At 35.0% G+C, this 26,565-nt stretch overlaps 1 protein-coding gene across 1 annotated transcript; it reads right to left on the bottom strand.

Annotated features, from left to right (window-relative positions):
* Positions 1–1,756: 1,756 nt before the first annotated feature.
* On the bottom strand, positions 1,757–21,232 carry LOC135135189 (UBA-like domain-containing protein 2-A). The gene is made up of 3 exons (XM_064064193.1): positions 20,935–21,232; positions 5,999–6,073; positions 1,757–3,007 (listed from the first exon to the last, which is right to left on the bottom strand). Exons 1-3 carry the CDS (start codon positions 21,043–21,045, stop codon positions 2,837–2,839), a joined length of 357 nt encoding a protein of 118 aa, XP_063920263.1. The 5' UTR covers positions 21,046–21,232; the 3' UTR covers positions 1,757–2,836.
* Between the last annotated feature and the right edge of the window lie 5,333 nt (positions 21,233–26,565).

Below are 26,565 nucleotides of genomic sequence, written 5' to 3'. Positions count from 1 at the left end.
GCTTTTATTAATAGCGATTCCTTTAAAATTCGCGCAATTTTTGATTTAGTTGTCCCCACCTCCACTGGCGGCGCGCTATTTCTATTACCATTGGTAGTACCAGTGATGTAGTACAGTAGATTCCCATCTAAAGTGTGTGGTCTGTGCTACTAATCTGTCTACTGTCTAGTGTCTACTCTGTGCTGTCACTGCTGTCTACTGTTCATGCTCTGTCACTTGGCAGAGTTGCCAGATGCGATTTTCTGATTCCCCCACTCCGAAACTGAAATTCCCCCAAATTGAGGCCTAAATCCCAGTTTGACTTATAAGGGTGCTTTGGCTTAAGCCGCTTAAGTCATAAAAATTTTAACAGGTGTATGTCAAATAAAGTTACAGTATCTTAATACCTTCATGTAGGCAACACATTATACACATAATAAACAACTCTGTCCAACCTGTTATTGTTATTTATAATGAGTTATTTATGTATGTATTAAGGGCATAGTTAGGAGATTAAAGCAACGAGGTAATGTTTAAAGCCCAACGAAAGAAGGCTTTTAATTTCCCGAGAACCATAATGGACAATTATGCCTGTGGTACATACGTTTTATTCTATTTTAGCTTCTAAAACATTTTCAACAAAATATCACGATTTTTTAGGCTGTGTCGTCTATAAAATTTATCACACCATCGCACCTAATTTTTTCAAGAATTTTTAAAAAGTTCTAGCACACATGTGTGTAACTCCAAACATTAGTCGTTTGTCCCTATATAGCCCACTACTGGATGTAGTAAACGTAGCCAAAGAGTTGGGGTGAAGTTCTATTTTATGGAAGAGGTCCTTTACATCCAATTTAAAAAAATATTGTACCTTATTTAAGTTGGATAATAAATGCTCCATGCTGGGTAATGGGTGGTTCTCTTAGTATGGCTAAATTAGCGTGCCTCATGTTGACACCCAGTGATCCCGATTGAACCCCCATTGGGATCATTATGAATCTGATGCGATGTTCAGCCAGTGTAGCTCATATTCCTCAACGATTTGTCACCAACTTCAGCTTTTTGATTTAACAAAATTACATCACATTTACAACAGTGAATATTAATTAATTGTAATTAACGAAACAATATTAACAGAATTCTTACTATACGAAGTAACGTTCGAGCGATGAACATGAGTTGCAAAATATGTTGCAATTAAAAAAAATGTCTTGACGCCCTTGTTTACAGAATCTATCCGTTTTAACTGGGACACCTGTCATTCCATCCCCTTAAATTAAAAAAGAAGACACAACAAACGTGACTTCTTTTTGGCCAAGGTGGCAGTTCATAACAAAATTCAATTCAAATTACCATTGTTTCTGGATGTGAAACTGCAGTAAATAACATTAAAACTTGTTTCTAATTTTTGTTCGTTACTTTTTTTACATTTACATATAAACAAAATCAACATAGTTTAACTTGTTTAAAAAAAATAACAACCTTAATAAATACTCTAGTCACGTTTGGGATTGGCTGCAACTCGTAGGAGCCTTGTCAAGCATCGCAAATTCAGCTGAACACACTTGAGTGCAGTGAAAATTCTGCAAGCTCGTTATTATGCATAAATAAACCTGCTTGCATATGCTATTTATAGCATGTAGCTCAAACTTACATCTCCGTGGACTTTAGTTATTCATATCCATAAAACGAAGGATATTGACAGCATCTCTAACAATACAAAGTCATTAAAGTGTATTATTAGTTATTATTGATGGGTTATTTGAAATAAAAAATCTTCTGCTGACTTTATTGTTGTAATCATCTTGTTGAAAGTAGGAAGATGAGCTATTATAAGCTCTTTTTTTAACTTAACTAATATATACAAAATAACAAAGAAATTTTATTACATAACTCCAACTACGGATTTAAGAACTAGAAGAAAAAGCACCTTTTTATTCTGCCACTTTAATTCCGAACTTCAGAAGTACGGAAGGCATGGTATAAAAATATCAGAATTGTTGACGTACCTGTGAATTTCACAAGAAGGTTTGACATTATGCACTTTCATACAGCACAACGCTAAAAACTGATTCTGATCTTTGCCATATGAAATTGTATATCTTCCATAAAAGAAACTGCGTAGTGCCAAACGTCATTCTATAATATCTGCCTGATATTTTTGACTGCGCCAAAGTCCAATTTTCACAACAAAATTATTATAATCTAATATATACACTTATGGTGAAAAATACATCATCTTGCTGCGTTGAAAATCATAAACAGCTATATGAAACCAGTACATACAAAAACAACAACCTGAAGTCTTAAGAAGAATTCGTTTACGATTAAATTAATACATAAGTAAATAAACTACAAGAGTTGTCCTAAAACTTAAATCTAGTAAGTATTGGTCTTTTGTTTTAGAACTGATGTATGCATAAAAACAACATCTAACTGGAGTCCAATCACAGGAATTTATTAAAAAATATCATCATCGATGCTGTTGTACAAACAAATCAATTATGTCATCTTTATAAACAATAACATTCTAATGTACACAATTTGTGAAGACAATTTTCATTCTTTCATGATATAGTCGTTCGTGAAGAGTTTGTTTAATTGTTACGGGACCTACTTTGTTGCATTTTGCAGGAACTCTGTGAATAAATAACACCCAATTACTTGTATAAACATAGCCGAACAAGCTATTAGGGCAACCCTTATGAATACAATGAAAAATTCACTTCAACAAAACAGAAGTATGATTTAGGTACTTCTTCAACAAAATATCCACTAACAGTATTACAGTCACTTAATTTACATAGTCCTCTGAGCATCTTCTGAATTTGGGTGCACTAGTCGCATTCTACGCATTTTATCGTTGTTGTGTTGTGGTCGTGGGCTGTGGAGATTGACGTGCTTGTGGTGTCCCATTGTTATTATTGGTTGACGGGCTATTTCCATTGCCCGTTGACAATTTGGAAAATGCTAACAGTGTATCCGGGAAATTCGGAGGCGTCGCTGGCGTATTACATGGCGTCATCACCTGAAGCAAAAAAGGCCAACAGTCAGGGACAAAATGCGGCTATTATTGTTAGCAGACATTCCGACATTCTGGATGGCGGCCAGGAGCCCCTTGACCGAATTATGTACTTTAGCGAAGTCACTACAGAATGTACCGACACATTTCACAATACATAAGTATTTTAACAACAAGAAGTGTTTAAAGTTACAATAATTTTTATTTAAAAAAAAAACAACACTTGTTCTCTAAATGTGAAACAGTCGTGATCAGAGTCTATAGAATGTACAGTCCAACGCGGAAACTTCAATCCCGATTTTTTTTTTTTTTTTGTTATGAAACTGTCAGCCAATTTGCTTGTCATAAATTTGGCAGACTTTTAGTACAGAATAAACGATATCAGGTTTGTTTAGACAGGTTCAAATGGGTTTCATTTTAACGATAACAATGGCAACTGATCAAGATTGGATATTACAGTGGTACTCAAATTTCTGATTAAGGATAACCACAACAAACCACACACCGTATCCATTTTCAAGTAATTATAGCAGCTTTGGTTACAAAAATGTCTATTGTCTGATTTGATCGAAATTACTAGATGAACATAGGTACTTATTTTAGTGTTGAGAATTTCCATATAAACTAACTCAACACGTCAAGATTAATATTAGTCCAGGAGAATTTGTGCACATTTAATTATCGTAGTCTAAATGAATAAAACGTCAGTGTACAAAAATAAACGAGGTCAATTATGACGATTTTGATGGCACAATCAGAAAATCTAATAAAGTAATAAATCTTCAACATTAATTAATATTTGGACAACTGATAAAAATATAGATAATTTCAAGGCACTTTAATGTGACCAAACCGTAAGATGACAAATATTTTTATAAAAGTTAAACGACAATATCCAAAATTTCATTCAAATTAATAGAAACATACTCTGGTACAAAATAAGCTTATATTTATCTTTGAGGGCTGCACTAGTGCTTTGTTATCATTTCGCAACTTTATAACAGCTCTATTTATTCTAAAATACGTTATCGCCAGAGCTCGAACTGAAGCGAATAACCTGCCTTCGTTACAATTAGTGATGGTTCAAGTGCAGATTAAGTAACTAGTACTGAGCTAACGCTATGCACGTTAATAATTATTATGCAAAGTTTGCAATGCGATGATCGTTGCCTTTGATACTCAATAGTCATATGTGGTATGGAGATGGCCGGATATGCATAAATTTGGAGGAAAACTAACCATTTTTTGTGAAGCAGAGTTAGCTACGTGAAAGCTAATCATTTGGACTGGACATTCAAATGCACTATTACATTGGCGGTTTGATTGTTCATTAGCTGTTGTCCGGGTTCTGGTTGTAACCCGTACACAAAGTAGACATGGTGGAAAGAATTTCTTTTAGGAACCTTCTTGGATTTCTTGATCATCATAAGATAGCTTGTCGTTTCTCAGCGAATGAATACGAAATATTGTACTGAAGAGTTGAAACTTCTACAGAAAAAACGGTTTGTTTAAAATCTAGTTAAAACTGGGTATTTTACAATCATATCCATGCGTAGTTCGCGTCAGTTACGCTTTTCGCGAATCAATTATTTTGTTGCTTTATATTTCATTCCCTTAGATAACAGACATAACAAAAGTGTTACTGAATAGCCACAAGAAAAATTCTGTTTTAATAAATAATGAAAGAACATGAGAATTACTTTTACACAGAAATATATTTTTATGCTTTTCACTTCCAGAACAATACTTAATTGCCTTTGCACATGATACTTTCTGCATTTATGTGTCTTAATTTAATCTGTTCTTTCTTTAAGTAATAATTTGTGTGTTCAAAAAAAGTGCTATGACATATCTACAAAATTAGATCTTACAAATATGTCGTTAGTAAAAACATTTTAATTCATAAATTTTTACACTAATCATTTTCAAAATTTAAATTTTATTACTTAATTCGATTCCACAAAAAATGAGCGACAATTAGTTTTTTTTTTTATAAATATAATCGGAAGATAAAAATTTTGGTATTTAACATTTAAATGGAAGAATAAGTTCTATTAGACTGCGTCAGAGAGTTTTTCCAATAGTGTACGTTCTACGGCATATGTACAATTTTCTGCCACTACACTGTGGGACACCCTGTATGCCGCGTAAGTCAAAGAAATAAAATTTTTTCTACTTTCTGTCTTCGTTATTAACTTTTCACATATCTAAAACTCCATCTTAAAATATTTAATTTTTTCACTAATTTTCAATCATTTATAGTAGACAAGTTACGTCATTTCTCACTAATGACCCACCAGACAGTCTAATCAAACTTTACATTCGAATTATATTAAAGATGGAAAAAATGAAATTATCAGCTACGGTTTAACAACTGAACCAACACTGAATATGTAAACAAAAAAGATTCCGACAGTCTTAACTGTTTCTAATAAATTGAGCAAAATGTTTACATTTTTTAATAAAAACATTCTCAATTATCCATATTAATCAATATGAGTCATAACAACCAGTTAACTTTTAATTGTTTTCTATTGTGTTTTCGCTGTATAGCTAATAATGCTAAGATACAAAATTAAATGTCAAAGTACGACTATGACCGTAAAAGTAGGTGGAACGGAAAAATATTGACTTCTACTGAAATAGACTAGAAGAACCAACACCGGGTTTAACAAGGTCGCGTTCAGAATGTCAGACCTTACATGAATTTAGCAACAAATTATAACCTGAGATAGGTATATTATAGACATGGAAAACTGCGATCGATAGTAGACGTCATGAAAGATTCCGTGATGTTTCTAAACATAAATCATTGTTTCCAGGTCACCGTAGTAAACCGAAATGTCATCGACCTTACTCAATTAAACAAATTTTGGAAACTTTTACTGAGTAATCAATCGTATCCATAATTTAATAAATTTACATAGATTTGAGTGAGGTCGTAAACTTAAAATAATTAAAATGCGTACTAAGACTAGTCGAACGAGATCAACATACCTGTCCGAAATGTGCAGACGCACCCGGCGGACACGTAGGTAAAGCTGCATCTTGAAAAAATATACTAAGCGCTGTCTGAAACAAGAACAAAGAAAATAAATTAACAAATAGAAATTAAACATGTTGATAAAGAATTCACAAATATTGACTGGTCGGCGAATAAATTACCGATATTTAGCAAAGGTGAACGTGAAAGGTTACACGCGAAATATTGCAGAAAATAGTGACAAATTTTATGCGAAACCCAACATGGAATTAAAACGAACGCAACAATAAATTATTTTAGGAACGGAAAAATTTGAACGCTCATGTTTTCAATATCCTGCAGTACGTTTTACACTTTTTTATTTTTAAAAACTGCAAGGATACATGGTAGATCCCCCCACGATAAGCAATGTGATTTGTTTGTGATAGTCATAAAAAGATGAACTTTGTTATCCTTATCAACAAAATTAAATATTATTCACAAATACTGTACCGCAAACAGATAAAAAATCAACATTGCAACAAATTTAACATATTGTAATCTACCAAAACAAATCATAGATGAAGGTTATCAAAAATCCATAGAGATAGCTCAACGAAAATGCAGTTGTCGCACTATTCTTTTTACATGTAACAGATTACTTATAGTTCACATTCGCCTCCAAATGTAGTGATTCACTTTTTTGTTTTGCTGGTTCAATGATCTTTGATCATAGAATCGTTGACTCGAGCATGGTAAAGTAACGTTACGTAGACAAAAAAAAAAATGGTCTAAAATTGCTTAAACACAATTTCCCACGCCCCTGAAACGCATTCGACGAATGCAGATAAACCACGAAATTTGATTCTGGGAATTTTATTTTTGTTTTGATAACACCTATACCCTAAAACACAAATTGGCGTAGATTTATTAAACAACTGATAAAGAGACAAGCTCTGCAAATGCAGGAAAAAGTACAGCTACTTTTTTACTTTGTTGTTCTTTACGTTGTCAAATTGTATATGTGATTTAAGAACATCGTGATGAAAACCAACATTTGCCCAATCATCCTCACCAACAACTTGGTGATATTCATTTTACGTAGTAAAGATTATCTAAATTTTAAAAATAATATACTCCTGTACTCTTAATTTATGAATCCGCCTTGATTTTTTTTACAAACATTTTTTGTGCAACATTTGCCACGTGTTTCATGTAGCCGATATCGCGCTCGTAGGTATTTATGTGTGACAAGGGGAGTTCTGTCTATACAAATGGACACAGTATAACATTCACTACCATGAGGTGCAAAAAATCTCAAATATTTTAAAAAACCACTAAATTTGAATGAATGTTTTGTAATTTATACGACTATTTTGTTATGAATGAATCTAATGAATAGTTAAGTATAAACATGAATGAATACATATAAATTATTTTTTTTTTTACTAATTTCAACTTTTTATTATGTACAAATTGCATTTCAAGAACATATTGACGACACCAAAAGTTCCACAGCATCAAGTTAAAGATTTCTAATTAAAAAAAAAAAATAATATTGTGTTATTACACAAAACTTCCCTCGTCCTTGAAAAAAAGAGCCGGGTTAATGAAGTCGATAAATGAGAAGGTTTGTTGTCGTTTTCCACTAAAAAATCGCAGCCATGTTATCGCTTATATTATTAGGGAAATTGCAACGTTGGTGGACTTAAAAAAAAACATTCATTACACTACACATACTTAAAAAATTATTAGGAGATGTTATTGAAAAACTAAATTAGTGAACTGAGACGAACAGAGAACAGCAAAAAGAACATTTTTTTGTAAATAAATATTTCCATCGTGCGTTACAGTAGTTTCGTTATTTCTGTTCTTCATAATCGTAACATCGTGATTGTTTCAGTACGTGTTTTTGTCGTGGTTGGTAAATTTAACCCTACATATACACATATAGATGCACGTATAGTAGAGACCATGAATTACTGAACAAAAGTTACTGTCATTATAATAATGGCCACAGACCTCCTATTCACAACCCTTGATGCTTTCGACAAGCTACCCAAAAGCAGGCAAGCGTTGTAAACCGTTACTATTACAACCAACAGCAATTTATTAAAGGCTTCGAATAAACACTTGGAAAGAGAAATCAGAGGTCACTAATTCGTGGTCTCTACTATAAGCGATGGAATCTTTCGTAGATACAGTTGAAGTCTCTACGATTGATCGATCATTCGTGAAATATATCATTTATTCTTATAATTACACGTTATCTTAATCTGAAATAAAACAACAGCTTTAAAAATAAATGGTGTAATGACAACCCATGATTTACAGGCGTATTGACTAAAAAATTTCAAAATTACGTAAAAACTTGAAAAAGGAAGTTTAGCCTTATTCTTATCTACTCTTGCCCACAACAGTAACAAAAGTACGTTTTTATTTTATTTAGTTATTTTTTAAATACAAAGATAAAACGTTTGACAACTTTCTGGACGCTGTTTGATCCGTTTCTAATGTTACTGATGTTTGTTACCCAACAAGGTTTCCTATTTAAAAAAAAATTGCTCCAAATATTGATAGAATTTGTGGCATTTTTTGACTGCTAATATAAAATACTAGGTAACTCATTATTCCAGTATGGTCTTACAATTTTTTACAGACATATGAATCGTGAGCAACATAAATAGGTAAGCACACACATTCATTGTATTCACTTTGTATGCATGTCATTCACTAATTAAATTTTATTTTAAAATAAAGCATGATTAGTAGAATCTCATTAGGTAAATCGAAATTTAGACCACAAAAAAAAAACACTTTTATTGCTGTTTATATACACAAGTTATACGTCATATTACGTTATCATTTCACAATTTCCGACACGATAAGTGCTGGCTCAATGGAACAGTCAAAGATTCAATTTCCACTTTTTCTCAATTTTATTTCAAAACTGGCATTTAGAATGACAAGATTATATCATTATTAAATTTTAAACAATTGGTGATATAATTCTCGGAATTACGTTTTTAGTGATCTGAAATTCTGATATGATTATCTCATTAGCAGACTATTTATATAAATTGTATGCTCTGGCAGCTTTCAGTTTCACATCTCTTCGCCGACCCGCCCCAATCACGAAATGGGCCTTTTCATAGTAATTTGCCACACAAAACCGACCTTTTTAACGCGCAAATGGGTCTTACATCAAAAACTAAAATCAAAAACTACACCTATTATTTTCTCGTTGTACCCAAGCATTACATCTAAAAATACCGGTACATTAGTTCTCGTTTTACTGAAAGTTTATGAGAGTAGGTATTGTTTCACGACTACAAACATTTCTCGGAAACGGATGTTGTTTATTTATTACAGATTGTTTACAACAGATTTTAACATATGTTTGCGGCAGTTAGCGCATGCTGTTTAAAATAAATTCACCTTTGTACTTTATTTTGGCGGTTAACGATGTGCAGTCGCAAGATAAAAAAATCAAACAAACCGAAACGCGGACCGACGAGTGAATTGAAGAGAGTCCTGCGCTTAGAATATTCGCGAAAGCTTTTATGAATTTTTCCTGAACATCTAAAATTCGTCATAACTCTGACATGTAGCCAAAAATAATAAAACACATTTACAACACGTCTGCTGCTAAAGAAATTTGTTATTCTATTTGTTTTCGAAATTGAAATTGTGCTCTACAAAAGTTCAACGATAATATGAAACCTTTGACGGGTTACGTAAGAAAATTTATAAAGAAAAAAGTCCTTTGGAACAATGTATATTGACTGAGTTTTATTAAATGGAGAAGTTAATTAGCTGCTGCTTTAGCAACAAAAAAAATCAAGTCATACTCGTTAAAACCGCTACCCGTACACTTTTTTTTTCATATTGATAAAACTTTAGAACCTAAATGTTACAGGATCCTGAATCGAAGCCAGGCAACTCTCAAACGCTAAACAAGATCGTATATTTATGCTCTACTCCTACTCTACAATGAATTAAGCCGAAATATAGATGGTTTTATATTCCCTAATGAATAAAAGAACTACTAAATTTTGCAAATTAATTCGTCAAGAACAACTGTTCCATTGACGTGGAAAAACATTTCTGGGCAATCGTAAGATTTTAGAGTATTAAAGTTGCTTACGTTCCCAAAAAAATGTACCTGAGCATGATAGCTATGTATGAGCTGTATCTTGAAATTTTTAAAAATCTCCCTGATAACATTGGAACTAGTTATTCCTTGAAGTTCCTATAGAGAGTCACTTTTATAATGAACGGAAATTAAAATGTATGTAGTAGGTATAATTAATAATTACATATATGCATTTCTGCCTTATTTTGCATGTTTGAAGTGTACTATGCACTTATTGTGGGCTAAGGTAGAAATAGATTATTATTATAGAGCCACCAGTGCCCCAGAAAGTACCGTTATTCTATCATTACGGGTGCTTAGACCAAGTAATGATATGCATATATGCACTGACGAAATTGCCAACAAAATGAAACGACTTTCAAGATCTTAAAATTACAACATTGCGTCGCATAACTCTTTAAATAGTGACCTACACTACTCTAAATCAGTTGTGCTAACCAACTCTGATCAACATGATTAGTCTGTAACTTATTAAGTTATTAATATGATTATTACTTGCTGATAAACGGGGAATTCACCTTTTATAATTAATTATTGGAATTCATGTTGTTGTTATCGTCTATATTCGTGGAAACAAACTTACAGTATTAGCAGTGCGTTAGATATAAAACCCGTTCTTATTCCCACCTGAAGAATGACTAACCTACTGTCTTTAGAAATCTGAAAGCGCGTTTTTTTTTTGTTCTTTATAAAGTATAGTACCTAGTTATTTGTTTCTAAAAATTGAATTTTGTATTAAGATGGATGTACACATCACCGAATCAGAACAAGAAAAGCCGATATTTCATGTTTTATAGAACAACATGATATTGAAGTGCCCCAAGGATAATCAACAAAAGCAGACTTCTGGAAATTATTAAAACTTATCGACATCCTATGTGGTTGAGGACACTACGACACAAAATAACTATGTATTACGGTTGCCGCCGTACTACCGTGGCTCAATCCTATACAGCTAACAAAATCCATCCCGAAACACATTTGAGAATTTTATATATTTTTTATGATAACCCCTGAAAGTTACATTTGTTATTATTATCGTGATAAAATTTTGTTTTTTTCCAAAAATCCGGGTGTCTAAGATAAGTGTGTTATTTTACAAATTTTAAATAGCATTTACTATGCAAAATTTTGAAATGACGTAATCAAGTTATTAGTGGAGATGATTAGACGAATTTTGGTTAGCGTTTAACCATTGCGGGTAAACCTCGGGAAATAATGAATATCGACTTTGTTTCGAAAAATGTGTGGAAGCCCTCAAAAAATTACTGTTGATTATAATATCGATGATTTTACATATGCCTGCTTTTGAGTTGTTCACTTCGCAAGCTACTGGTATTAGAATCATTTGCAGATTTTTCTGACCGTGGCACACAACTGACCCATGCCCATCGAACCTTTTTGGGCATAAATATTATAATAACAGTAGTAGAGTAACGGTTTTTATGAAAAGAGACTTACAGAAAAATTCCAAATACTACTTCTGAATATACCCAGTACCTCTTAAAATTGTTATTCACTTTTCCAGGTCATTTTTCGTTGATTGCATGCTCTGTTAATGTTACAAAAAAAAAAATGGTGGCCCTTTAGAAGTGCCAAATACTAAACAAAAGTGTATAATAAAATTATATGCAACAGTACACATTTAAGGAACACTATTTGTTGTTTAATTTGTATGTATTTTGTAGTTCATAACAAAATATGTGCATGGAAGTTGATGTAGAAACATAATTTAGATTTTTAAAACTACGTAGTTTGTCATTTCGATATTTTTTATGAAAAAAATTATAAATACTTTTTTTATTTTTCTTTTACAAATTACACATTTGATATAAAAAGTGGGGTCCTGGCAAAAAAAACTCACTTCAAAGCTCCTCAAATAAAATCGGACCTTCAACAAAAAATTACAAAATTTCTTACATATTTTTTTTATTTGATACCAGACCTGTATTTTTCGCGAAAGTGTTTTTTTTTTACTTTAGAAAAACTGATCGAAATTTATTTCGATAGACCTTCCCTCACACAGATCCAACAAATCCCGCTTCTTTAAAAAATTATAAAATTTGATTTTGCGATTTTTGTGTAATGACTGATTCTACAAAAATGGGAATTTTCAAAAGACCACCAATGATTGTCCTTATGTAACATAAATATCGTCTTGAAATTTTTTTACAACAAAAGATCATACATGAATTGACACCGACAAATGATAAATAGTTGATAAAATATGCTAATAAGTTTATAGAAACATTTTTAAAACATAAAATTCTCAGTTCCCTGGTCTGTCCTCACCCTGTAAATTGACATGTGGTGTGTTATAAAATAAGTACCATTGCTGCTAATTCAAGTATTGTGGCACATACTTAATTAATATTAGTGAAAATAATTGATATTAGCATATTTGAATTGATATTTATTATTTTTTTTGTTTTTAACCAACGTGAAACAGGGTCCACCGGTTTTATTTCTCAGTTCCCTGGTCGGCAATATTTAATTTTTATTACAATATCACGTTACTTTTGTGAAGATACCAATTAGACAGTTTGGACCAATTTGATGTCTATTTGGCGCGTGTTATCAATTTGACGATAAACTTTCAATGTCCGTTATTAAATAAAATGTTTTTTGTCAGTGAACGCGTATGGTTTCAGTCAAATTATCAGTTTCCTGGTAAGTATTTATTTAACATTTGTCAATTTTGGAAACTTTATGTTTTTCATAAATCAATTAAACACTTGGTGCAAAACTCTTGTGCAAATCTTGTACTACATACAATATTATTAAAAGCTTTTTTTACATGATAAAGACAAAATTCTCAGTTCCCTGTTCTCAGTTTCCTGGGCCACAAAACGAGAGAAAACGGAAACAGCCAACTTATTATTCGAAACAAGAATCTAAATAAACAACAGCAAATGAGTGCGCTATAGAAAATATGCCATCCACATCAAGTTCATCTACAGCAACATTTGGAATTATCACTTCGAGAATGATTTTAAATTTAGAGAATGATTTGAAAAAATTTTGTTATCATGAGACCAATATTGTTCATCAGTACAGCGCATTAAAAGCACTAACAGCATCGTTAACTGAACGAGATGTGGTGATCCATATGGATTTTTCATAAAATTATTGCACCAAGTATTATGAAGAAGTCCAAGTTTTCCATTTCGGAAAATCAAGAACTCAGATTTCACTTCATTGCTTATAAAATCATAAATATTTGTTATTTTGAATGATCCTTTTAGCTTCAGCCTTGATGCAATATCGATCAATTCATAAAATACTCATCATCTCGAAATATTTAGATAACGTGTATATCCATATTTACTATAAAATAATTCCCATTTTTGTAGAATCAGTCTAATAACATCCAAGGTAATAACCTCTATAAAGTAAAAACCAGCGACATAAATAACATCCTTGGAACCCCTGCGCCGTGGGGCCGTAAATTCCAACGGGATGCCGCACAAATACGAACAATGTAAAATATATTTAAAACAAATAACCAATGGGAAAAACTGTCCTCTCAGCAATAATAACCTGCTTAACTTCGAGTTTTTATCTTTATATATCGAAAGAATGTCACGTAGAAATTTGCTTGATTTGAATAAGTTTGTCTCCTCAGAGGTCTAAAATTATGAATTAAGCCACAGTCGAACAAATTGCTCTTAATATTATTACTATTACACTTTATCATTATTAAATAAAGACGTACGTATTCTCACATTTTTGACAATTCTTAATTTGATCAATAAAAAAATTGTGAAGATGTCACCATAACATAAATAATATTAGTCACAGTGCAAGAGAAAGAAACGGCCAAATTTGGCATCGAATATGCGACCTGCAAGTCAGCGTGCCCACTAGGCCACGGACGTGTATGTCCCATGTTAATGATAAACTGTTACGAGTATAGGAGTACATACAATGTTAATGTATAACATTTAAATATTTTAGAATAGAATTTTCTGCAGTGTCGTCATAAATTTTGGATGGGAATGATTAGCCACATTTTGGTTAACGTTTTACCCAAGGACGGTGGAAAAAGTATGGAGGAGTAACGCGATGAAGAGAAATTTGTGACACCGACCTCTGAAGTATTTATCGCTAAGCAGTAGCGGAGCAATTTGGTTTATCATCTGTCATGGAGATGAAACAAAGCGAAATTTTTGAAAACTAGGTGTTTTTTCAAGATTGGTTGTAGCTCACCATACTGAGTTTATTTAAAAAAAAATAACATACAAGGTGTAAAGACGTTTACGTGTGCACAACCGACAGACGCATCGTAAATGGTGTTCACAGTGTTTGATTTTGTGCCAAAACCGAACCATTGGAAGCATACGACATGCTCCCTCCGTTCTTATTCCAACCTCCTCGGTTTTGTTATCTACATGATATTCCTAATATACATAGAAAATTTAATAACAATCGGTCCAGTAGTTTTGGAGATTATATGTCTAAAAATCGAAAGAGACAGACAGACGACACACAAACGGAAAGCAGACATTTTTTTCGTACTCTTAGGGTCATGACACGTTGAGAAAACTGAAACTGGCAAGTTGCCCGATGGATCGATTCGATTATTATACTTCCTTAGCTTACGTTCGAGAAGTAAAAATAATAAAAGTAAACAAAAAATATTTCTCTTTCACAATTTATGCATAAGTTATTAAAGCTGAGAAAACTTTATTTGTATATTTATAACTACACATTTATATTATAATTAATAACATTCATAGATAACAAGTGACTAAACTGGAAAAATCTTATGGAAGAACTGTGTAGAACATGTGAAAAAAGCTGAAAATAGTTTCTTGAACAACGAAGGGTTTCCAGAAATTATTGTGAATCTTGATGTTAGCGGCGACACAGAAATTTTAGAATAAAGTGAATTTCCTGTGCTTTCATTGTTCTAAATATACCGATTTCCTTAAAAATCCGAACACCTCGAAGGAGTTGAGCCATTTTGTTCATATTATCGGATCCGATATGGGGACAGTCATGGAAGAAATGATTAAAATTTCAACAAAAACCATTAACGTTATCTTAACCTTTTTACATTTTGAAAACAACGTTTCGTCTAGCAGAATTTTGCTTTGCTAGTTGATTTGCAAAGTGAAAAATGCCAAGACGTCCTAAGCTGGTTCATTTTCATCAACTGTGTGAGTTTGAAAAAGGCCGCATTGTCGGTATAAGAGAAGCCGGTTTTTTCAATACGGCAAATTGCGGACCGTATAGGCCGTAGTGTTTCAACGGTGTTGCAGTGTTGTAGGTGGTCTGAGTGTTAAGAACCCCTGGTTTTAATGTCATTAATCAATTAATTAAGTAATATTATAATATGTTATTCCAAATCTGTAGGCTAATGTAGGCAATTAATGATGTTTTTATCTCTTCTGATGCATTACTTCAATAATTGTATCAATTTGTCAATATCAAACATCCGGATGGATTTTGATCTTTCTTGTTTTCCATTTAAACTGAACCACGCACTTTCTTTGTTATAATTTGGATATACAAGGGAGCTCTGATGTTGTAATCATTAAGAATATAGTCAAGTCTTGTGGCGGAAAGTTATTGTGATACTAAAATGATTGCGCTATCGACTACTGTGTAAAGATCCTAAAATTGTCTTCAGTTTAATAAAACTGAAACTACTGTTAGTAGTGTTTGTGCTGCATTTCATTTGAAAAAATGTAACAAGTTGTGCTGAGGCATAACATGAGGAAGAAGTGCATGAACGAATTCGTGGATCTGGTCGTCCTCAAAGAACGTCAGCACGCGAAGATTGGCATCTACGCATTGCTGCCCTACGAGCAGACGTTCTACCACTCGTGCAATTGCAACTGGTTGGATGGGTGCGTTGGAGCATAGGATCTCCATATCATCAGTTTATCGCCGAATAAGGTCGTTTGGGTTGCGTTCATATCGACCATTGATACCAAGACATCGTGCTCGTAGGTTGCAACGGTGAACGAGCAAATTGAGACCACGAATGGAATCGAGTAATGTTCTCAGACGAATCCCAGTTTTGTCATTGAGCTCACGATGGACGTAGGAGGGTGAAGCGATTACGTGGAGAACGCCGAAATTTGAATTTCGCTGTTGAACACCATACATACAGCTCTCACACAAGGCATGATGGTTTGGGGGGAAATAACGCAGGGGGGCAGGTCCCCTCTAGTTTTCATTCAGGGAAATTTGAATGTAAGAGGATACATCGACTGCTTCGGCCGCAAGGCTGAAGAGAGTTCTGTCGAAGGACCACACACATCAACTAGGTTTCCTAAAGAAAGAAGATGGTACCTTTACAGCCACCTTAGAAGAGTCCGCAGAACTTTTGCTGCAGACCATGTTTCCAGGCAACACAAGGACTACCTCCCATTCCAAAAGGGATGTAGCCGGTACTTAACCTTCCCCGAAGGACTGGGCGCTGGCGGCAAAGGTAGTCACGGAGGCAAGACTGGAGTGGGCAGTGGACAGTTTTTCCCCATATAAATCTCCGGGAGTTGACGGTATTTATCCCGCCCTCCTGCAGAGGGGAATGAGCAGACTACGCCCTACTTTGTTACCAATGCTTCGGGCGGGTCTGGCTTTCAGCTACATACCGAATGCATGGCGAAAAGTAAAGGTTATCTTTATACCTAAGCCAGGACGACAAGATTACACCTTGACTAAATCCTACAGACCAATTAGCTTAACATCATTCTTGCTGAAAACGCTAGAAAGACTAAGCGAAAAAGAGATTCGGGAGACTGCTTTGAGCAAGCAACCTCTACATCCGAACCAACATGCCTACATCCAAGGAAGATCCACCGATACGGCTCTACACACAGTTGTAAACCGTATACAGTGGGCGATGGAGAACAAACTCTTCACCTTAGGAATGTTTTTGGATATTGAAGAGGCGTTTGATAAAACAACCTTCAAAAGCATAGAAACAGACCTACAAGAGCACGACGTGGACCCCACCCTAAGTAGGTGGGTGGTCGGTATCCTGAGGAAGTACTGATTAATGTAGGTGGTACTGAGATCGAGGCTGTTGTAGGCAGGGGATGTCCTCAAGGAGGAGTTCTCTCTCCTGTACTGTGGGATACTGTCGTTGACAGACTGATACGACGCCTCAATGATCTTGGCTACCACACAATTGGATACGCAGACGATCTAGTCATTTTGCTAACAGGAAAAAACGCAAACGATACATTATGTGAAATAATGCAAGCTGCAGTAAAAATAGTCGAGGAATGGTGCAGCAAGCATACCCTCTCCGTTAATGGAGAGAAGACGAACCTAATCGCGTTCACTTGGAAAAGGAAAATTGGCACACTACAGATGCCAAAAATATTTAACACAACGCTTCAACTTTCGGACGAAGTCAAATACCTGGGAGTTGTATTGGACTGGCGACTGAATTGGAAGAAGCATGTAATTGATAATGTGGAAAAACCACGCTCGGCTCTTTGGCAATGTCGTAGGGTGGTGGGAAGGTCGTGGGGTTTAAATCCCAAGATCGCCCTCTGGACCTACACGGCAATGCTGTGCTATGAAGCTTTAGTTTGGTGGCCCAGAGCCAGACAAAAAACAACAGCCCTGCAACTTGAACACGTTCAGAGAATATTAATTAGGATAAATAATGTGGCAGTGTTACAGGAGCAATGAGGACCATTCCCACAGCGGCTCTGGAGACTCTTCTTTGCTTAGCACCTCTTAACCTTTACATAGAGGAAGCGGCAATGAGGAGGTCTCTAAGACTTCACTCTCTGGGAGTATACAACAAGCAAGGCCGCACAACGAAGCACACTCGAATCTTAATGGAGGCGTTCAACAGAATACCCTTGTTAAGGATGGGTTGTGACCGAATGGGCACAAAACTAATACATGAGAAGACATATAGGATATCAATGAATGATAATTCAGAAGAAAGAGCCGACATCGATATCTATGTCGATGGTGCCAAAACAGATAGTGGTTCAGGAGCCGGCATCTACTCCGAACAACTGAACGCACAAATCAGTGTACCTCTCGGCACCCACACGTCTGTCTTACAAACAGAACTGATGGGAATAATGCTGGGAGCTAGAATCGTTGCTGAATGTGAAATGGGCAACAAATCAATACGTATACTTACTGACAGGAAGTCTGCACTACTAGCCCTGGACAGCTGTATGGTTCGATCCGGGCTGGTTTGGAAGTGCAAACAAACGCTAAGGTATGTAACGCACAGGAATAGTGTGGAATTTTGTTGGATCAAAGGACACAGTGGCAACGAAGGAAACGAGAGGGCAGACGAGATGGTGAAGCGAGCCGCGCGCATGCCCTTCTGGGGATTCGAACCGGCAATCACGCCTTCGGTCGCCCTCTGAACGAACTCGTAAAGCAATATACCCATAGACGCTATGAGCAGATATGGGCGACGTTGAGCAGCTGTCGGCAAAATAGAGCTTGTATGGCGACACCAGACCATAAGTTGACGAAATTTTATCTCTCACTTTCAAGGGACAAACTGCGTAAACTGGTAGGATTCCTTACTGGACATTACCAGTTTAACAAACATCTACATACGATAGGGGTGGTAACAGACCCAATCTGTCGTGGATGCAATGAAGAAGAGGAAACAGCTGAGCACATTCTACGTGAGTGTCCAGCCCTAGCCTCCTACAGGGAATCCATACTAGGGGACATCTGGCCTAGTATGGCAAAAATCAGGGAGTTTCCACCCTCTGCATTACTCAAGTACATTCAAGCAGTTGGGTGGCTTGACGAGTAGAGGAGCGGGAAAACACCCTGATATGAACTTGGGGAAGGTACAAAGGGCCCAAAGGCGAGGCCTAAGTGCCGGGTCAGCCCCCATAATTAAGAATCCAGAAGAGGATACATCGATACAACCAGATTTGTCACCAATCGTACATGTGTGGGATATCATGAGCACATGTCTAGGTAACTTGCAGCATCCCCCGAATAATTTAAATTACCTTCGTATGCGGCTTCTGGAACCTTGGGATGAGATCCCACAGGACACCATAAACCATCTTCCTTCAAGCATGCCTCGCCGAGTAAATGAGTGCATTGGAAATCACGGTGGACCCAAAAATTATTGAATAAATTTTTTATTTCACAAGTTTTAGGCCTGTGATTTTAATCATTTATTTGGTTCGATTTAATGCACATTTGATGAAAGTTTCAGTTTTATCAGTCAACTAATTTAAAGTGTTCAGATTTTTATGGAAATCATATATCTTAAACACAACACATTTTATAGCCTATAATGTATTATGCACGTCTGATTAATAGAACCTTTGTTTCTTTCAAATAAGCAATTGGAGAGCTCAGGGGTACGAATTATCATTAGCATAATCCCAAGGGCTTCCAATAAACAATTTTACAAAGTGAAAGTCAATTTTCACTATTTCCCGAACTCTACTTTTCACGACATTCTTAAAATAGGTGTAAAATTTCACAACAATCAGTCTAATAATTTAGGAGCCTATTTGTCTCATCAAATCGCCAACAGACTGCAGATAGACCGACGAAAAAGGGAGACCTATTTTTCCATATTCTAAGAGCTGTAAAACTTCGAGAAAACATAAAATTAATGCAGCTTACACTCGGAAAACAAAAATAGTTCGTTATCATTACAAATCTTCCAAATAAAATATAGAAATAAAGCAATATTATAACTGGGGCAGGACCTGCACCCATTCAGAAGATGTTGGTACGAAACTATGATTTATGGCAGCGTACTCATGCTGGTGATTAACCGCACAAAACAAATTATTATTTATTCCCCATTACTGATTTTGGGGGTGATATGATCTTACACAAACCTCATTTGACATACACCTGTTAAAACTTTTATGACTTAAGCGGCTTAAGCCAAAGGACCCTTATAAGTCAAACTGGCTATTGTAAACTTTGTGGACCCGAACCGCAAGATTATTACTGTCCATTGTTGGTATAATGTAGCTGTGAACTGACTTAAGTAATACAATAGCCAGTTTGACTTATAAGGGTGGTTTGGTTTAAGCCGCTTAAGTCATAAAAGTTTTAAAAGGAGTATGTCAAATGAGGTGACTTTACAGAAATTGGAAAATTACACTTTTTCGGTGAATTTATTCATAACCGAGCTCTGCTGTATAAATTAAAGGATTGGTTCTTTGGTATAGGTGCAATTTAAACAGAATCCTCATCGCTACAAGTCGAACTGTTTTGACACAGTGTTTTGACAACAACTAAAAAAGTTCGATTATAGGAGTGCGATTATATTGAATTAGGTTCGAAGAAGTTTTTATGCGTTTTGGAAATTCGCTACCGGATGCATCTAACATTGCACCACGGTGATTAATCTCGCAATCATGCTGGACGCTGAATCACTCGATTTCTCGAACCACGTATTGTCAACAATGTGGCAGTAAAAGTATACTTTCAAAACAAAGCAAAGGTCTAATAAACTGACAAAGCCAATACCAACATTAGCAAAGTTGTATATACACATTGTGCAAGTTCGTGTTACACCGACGGCCGACGACACCTTCGCGCCGTGACATGCGAACTCGTTTCCCAGTGATAAATATTATGGTCACGTGGTCGTGTTGTGACGACCGCCGCCACGGGCGAGAGGCGGAAGCGGCGGCCGGGGGCAGGGAAACGGAAACGGCAGAACCGAAAAGAGGAAGCCACCAACGGCGTGACCTTGGGGCCCTTGACCATATCGGCGCGTCGATAAGCAGCGCTTCGATCTGCCGGGGGCGGAGGGGCGGGGACGGCGGCCGCCATGTTACCGTGTCCACGGCTGTTTGTTTACAAAACGTTGCGGATTACCTCGAACTGCCAGTGGGCCGACTGCAGGATCTGCTTGGCCTGCTCCCGGGCGCAGCCCGCCGCCAGGACGAACTGGTTGATCATCACTTGCTCGCGTAACGGCGCATCCATTTTGGTTTTTGGTAGCTGCTATCGACGAAAATCGCACAAATATGCGAGCACACCACACCACAGACAGTTGTTTTCAAAACTACTCTTGTACTCACTCGCACCACGGACCGTCTCTCTCTTTTTCGCTCTCTCTGTTTTCGACCGAGCCGATGTGTTGTAATCATGAATGACGTCAGTTGTACGAGTGACAGGATAGGGAAAATGTGAAGCGGTAGTGGTGGGAGAAAAAACAAAATTGAATCGAAGTTTACTCGCTCTACCGGGTTCATGCCGCCGCTTCGCGGTAATGTGACGAAGAGCGGAAATTTTTTGCCAGATCTCTCAAGTGTTGATAATAACAACGCTGGGATTGTATGCAAAATGCATATTCCTTAAAATGCGGCATATCGAAAAAAGATGTTTTCGGGCGACATAACTGTTTTTTTTTAAACAATGGGCTTTAAAAAAAGTGCATATTTTGCATATTTTTTATCTTACTGCAGATTTGGGGGAGTCCGAATTGCGCACATGATCTGATAAAGATAGGAGTTGCGCCCTTTTACCGCTCGGAAAATGTCCCAATTGCGCCCACTACCTGAATGCTCCCTTACCACGTTCTTAGTGTGATAATATTTCCAGGTAGCGGGCGCAACTCGAAAAATTCACCTGAGTAAAATGTGCGCAATTCGGACTTTTTGAGGTCGAAAACTCAGGTAGCGGGCGCAACTCGGATACGTCCGCAGATTTACCGATTAAGTGCATACTGATGCATATTTTTGTAAAATTTGCAAATTATACTTTTATTCAGCAAATACCAAGACATTTCGGTAGAATCATTATCTGGAAAAAACAGTAATTATAAGACATCCTAATCCGAACTGGAGACATTCCGTTTATTGGTGATATATATGTATATTGAATGGGCCGCATCCGGCTTAAAATTATCTTAATTCTCCCTTATTTAACTCTTCAGATAATATCCTTCTAGCAATTATTCATTTTGTCATTTACCCGTTTCAAAAAAATGAACTTTGAGTCCAAAATACCAGAAGTTTTCGATAACTACGCGTATTGGGACAAGCCTTGCCGAAAATAAGCTAAAGAATTCTACTAATGTAAAGTCACAAAGTCTGCTCGCAGAACCTTTCTCCAAAACCCAGAAGATAATAGATCAACAAGAGTATTATTGTTTTGAACTGTGTGAAGCATTGCTCAGTGCCGATATTCCTTTATTAAAACTGAATAACCTCAAGCTACGATCACTTATTAAAAAGCATATCATGAAAAGTCAGTTCCCGATGAGAGTATTTACCTTAAGAAAAAACTACGTGGACAAAGTGTTTCAAAAAACAAATTATAGACGGTAATCTAATTTATTTTCATGTCAATGAAACAACCGATTCATGTGGACGTTATGTCGTAAATTTGTTGATTGGAACTTTGACCAGTGAAAAATGTGGCCCTTGATATTTAATTAGCACAAAAGCTTTGGAAAAGACAAATAATAATACCATTATAAGGTTTATTCATGACGGTTTAACGAATTTTTTCTTCCGGAACCAGTTCCAGTTGCAAAAATCATATTAAAGTCATCAGATGCTACTACATAAATACATGTGCAAAGCTTCATCCAACCTAAAAATATTTTTTTCACGCTTAATCCATATTACATGCTCAGCTCATGGTATAAATAACGTGGCTGATGAAATTAGAAATTTATTTCCAATTGTAAAATGATTCAGTCAATAATGTTAAAAAAATGTTTGTTAAGCCACCTGTGAGAGTACAATTTTATCGAAATGTATTGTCCAGTTTACCATTACCTCCACAACCTGTTGTGACTAGGTGGGGAGCATGGTTAAATGAAGTTGTATTTTATACCAAAAACTAAAATGCAATTAAGAGTTTTGTTAATGAGCTGTCAGATTATGCTACCGCTATTAAAGAATCTAAAATAATTTTTGCAAAAAAAAAAGAATTGCCATCACAATTGGCACCTGAATGCGACAATTTAGCACTGGTAGATTCTATTCAGCTAATAACAAATTGTTTTCAAAAAATATCTAATGTTCAAGGTAAAGTAGTTGAAAACGTTTTTAAGAAATCTAAAGTCTCTTTTAGAAAAAATTGTAGGTTTTAATCCCTTGTAGCTTGTGAGTAAAATGTTGGGAGGAGAATTTTTAAAAGTGGATGAGATCCAGGTATAACAAAGAATTTAAAATTTGCTCCAATAACCTCTGTCGATGTTGAAAGATCGTTTTCAATACTAAAACATGTGTTGTGTGACAAGCTCGAATCATTTCTAATGGAAAATTTTGAAAAACACTTAATGATCAATTGGTTTAATAAAAATTATAGCTAAAATACAAATACTGTGTAGACAGCATTTTCTTACATACTTAATTTAGTTATAATTTGAATGTTTATATTACAAATAAAGGTTCCAAGACCTGCACTTTAACAGTAAATAATTCAGAATGTCATTTTGTTTTGTTAAACATTCATAAGTATTTGCACATGCATATCTTGCATATTTTTAATAAAGTGATGCATATTTTGAACATAAATATGTGCATACAATCCTAGTCTTTAATAATAATAAATATGCTAGACAATATTAATTATACGGTTTCGGATTGGGCCCCGAAACAATCTACTTTTTTTTTACAGTTATTTACGTTTTTCACATATCCAAAATGTTACAATTACAAATGTAATACATATTTCTAAAAATATAACAGGTGCATAAAAAACTATATAGGTAAACATTAAATAAGAGCACATTTTAACAGTGTAAACTCGAAAGTACGAAACAATAGATTTCCCGTTTTCGTCTGTCTGTCTGTCTGCCGTCTGTCCGGATTTTTATTAGGCAGATAATCTCCGAACCTACTGAAGCAGTTGTCAAATTATCGTGTAGATGGTAAAACGCTAATCAAAATTTGACTAATCATCCCTACCAACAATTTGTTGACGTCATGTCCAAAATTTACAACAGTAAATATTATTTAAATTTTATGTGGTTTATGAACCCCTGTTAAGTTTTTATTCTAGATATCTAGATCTTTGTAGAAAAAATCAAAGTTGCAACATCTCGCAATTTAACTTTGAAACTGCAAAACCGAATGCTCTGAAATTTTGCAAACAGCATGTTGGAATTTTGCCGAGTTCTTTAATTTATAGTTACCAAATATAAATTTTGGTAATTCCAAAAGCATTGTTTGTTATTTCAGATCCAGTCCTCTCCTGAATGACTCGGGTTTAACGACTGCAATACAGATTGTAATTTAAGCACTTTTTTACATGTTTTTGCATCTATATTTTAAGGTACTGTATCATTTTTTTAAGCAAGCACACAATTTTGACGTTGACATTTTTTTTTTGCTTTTTATAAAATAAAAAATGTCAATTTTTGTCGTGAATGCATTTTTTAACATTTATTCACCCCATTTTTAAGGTTATTTTTTAAAAAGTTGTGGATTGCTAAAGCCTTTGGCCATGATTCCAGTGAATCGCTGACTTTGAGATAAACCTCTTCAGCGTCAAAATTGGCCTGTGGAGTGAATGTACCAGTAATAGACCGCAAATAAATACCCCCTTTGTATCGTTCGCACTAAGCTTACCGGTTGACAATAAATCGTCTTCTAAACACTTCTTGCTTAGATTTAGATATTTAGTGAAAGCCGCCCTGAATGAAACGACAACAGTCGGTCGCGTTGCAGTAGATACGTTATTTACGACCCTAAAACCTTTTCTATTGTAAACTTAACTTCAACACAATGGGATAATTTTATGATGGTCATTTATACAGTATGTCCCCGGATTGAGTTCACAAAAGGAAAAAAAACTGTATTTTCTATTTTACAAAAAAATGACATACGAATAACATTTTTTGCTTAATTTAAAACGAATAAATCTGCAATTAAAATTTTAATATTATCAGGCTGTGTCCTTAAAATCGAAAAAAAAATTAAAAGTAACGAACAACTTGGAAATATGAAAAAATTAATTTTAAGAGTACAGCCCAGGAATATTGAAGTTTTAATTGCAGATTTATTCGTTTTGAATTAAGCAAAAAATGTTATTCCTATGTCATTTTTTTGTAAAATAGAAAATACAGGTCACAAAACAAAAATCGCAAAATCTAATTTTATAACTTTTTAACGAAGCGGAATTTGTCGGACTAAATTTCAAGGGCGAGAGAAGTTCTATCAAAATAATCTTTCACAATTTTTACTTCCCGAGCGCAAGCGAAGGAAGTATTGTAATCGAGTCCATCGGACGAATGGCTTTTATTTTTACTAGCTTTGTTATATTGGGCGTTCATAAATGAGCTTAACCACCGAGTGGGCAGTGATTTCTTCCGCCTCTCTCGGATTGTGTAACTGTAATAATGAAAATGGCAGCGAAATTCAAATGTCATAATTATTCGGACAGATGACATGTTAACTATATGTATAATAATATAAAAAAATAATCATAAATCTTTAAAAACGATTAGCAGTACTAAAAAGTGGAATACAGCGGTCAGCGGTGAACCTCAACGCCGGTCCAGATCTCATTTCCGACGAAAAAAAACCGACGATTCTGATAGGACTATTTATAGTTTTGTAAGTTGAAAACACTGGTGATAACCGCCTACCAAAATTTCCATAAATAATTGAGAAGTTGATTTTTAAAGATACGTTCTGAAAAGTGTCACCAACATTTTAAGATTTACAATGTGATTTACCGCCCGACCACAAACATCATAAACTTAATCTGTCGGAGATTTGCGATGACAAGCTCCAGTCTGTTATTTTGACCTTCACAATGTAAGGGATGAATAACGTTATTGTACTCCCAGTTTAAAGTGGTTTTTCTGATAGGTACATTGTGTCGAAGGTGATGATAGGGACAATGGAGTAAATCCGTAACCATAAATAAGAAAGTGGTCGGTTTCTTGCAGGGCCGTACTTTGTTATTCAACTCATATTGTCCGTCGTGGGGTAATAATGAGGTGATAATGTTTATTATCTTGTCATAAAAACCACTTCAAACTGGGAGTACAATACTAAGGTTTTGATAAAAATTAAATTTAAAGAACCATTCATGGTGGCGGTGGTGACACTAGCGTTTACAACACTGACAGATTATAAACATACCTGCCTAATTATCTTGTAATTAATATGTAATTATTTATTAACTACCTATATGTAACTATCAATTAAAAAAATTTGGAACAGTATAATCATGGAAAATAGAAACACATCGCACTGCATTCATTTGATTCTTTTTGGAAAAAGAACCTCCCTCGTCTTTGAAGTACAGTCCAAGAAATCCCGCTTCTTTGAAAAATTATAAAAAATGTTGTGATTTTTGTTTTTTGATAACCTTTTTGCAGTAAAAACCGGTGATGTAAATGACAAAAACGGGGAATAAAATAGACCGAAGTCAAAAGAGCAGCACAAAACAGAAGATTATGGAAAAAGAGAATAAAAAAACAAGGACCAACAAAAGAAGTCAAACCACATTAACTGGACCTAGGCACAAAAAACTGTA

Source organism: Zophobas morio, unplaced genomic scaffold (genome assembly GCF_036711695.1).
Source record: "Zophobas morio isolate AGI-343-1 ecotype UQ-CSIRO unplaced genomic scaffold, CSIRO_AGI_Zmor_V1 ptg000024l, whole genome shotgun sequence".
NCBI lineage: Eukaryota > Metazoa > Arthropoda > Insecta > Coleoptera > Tenebrionidae > Zophobas > Zophobas morio.
The sequence above is the reverse complement of the archived record's forward strand: the minus strand, read 5'-3'. Positions and strand labels throughout refer to the sequence as shown.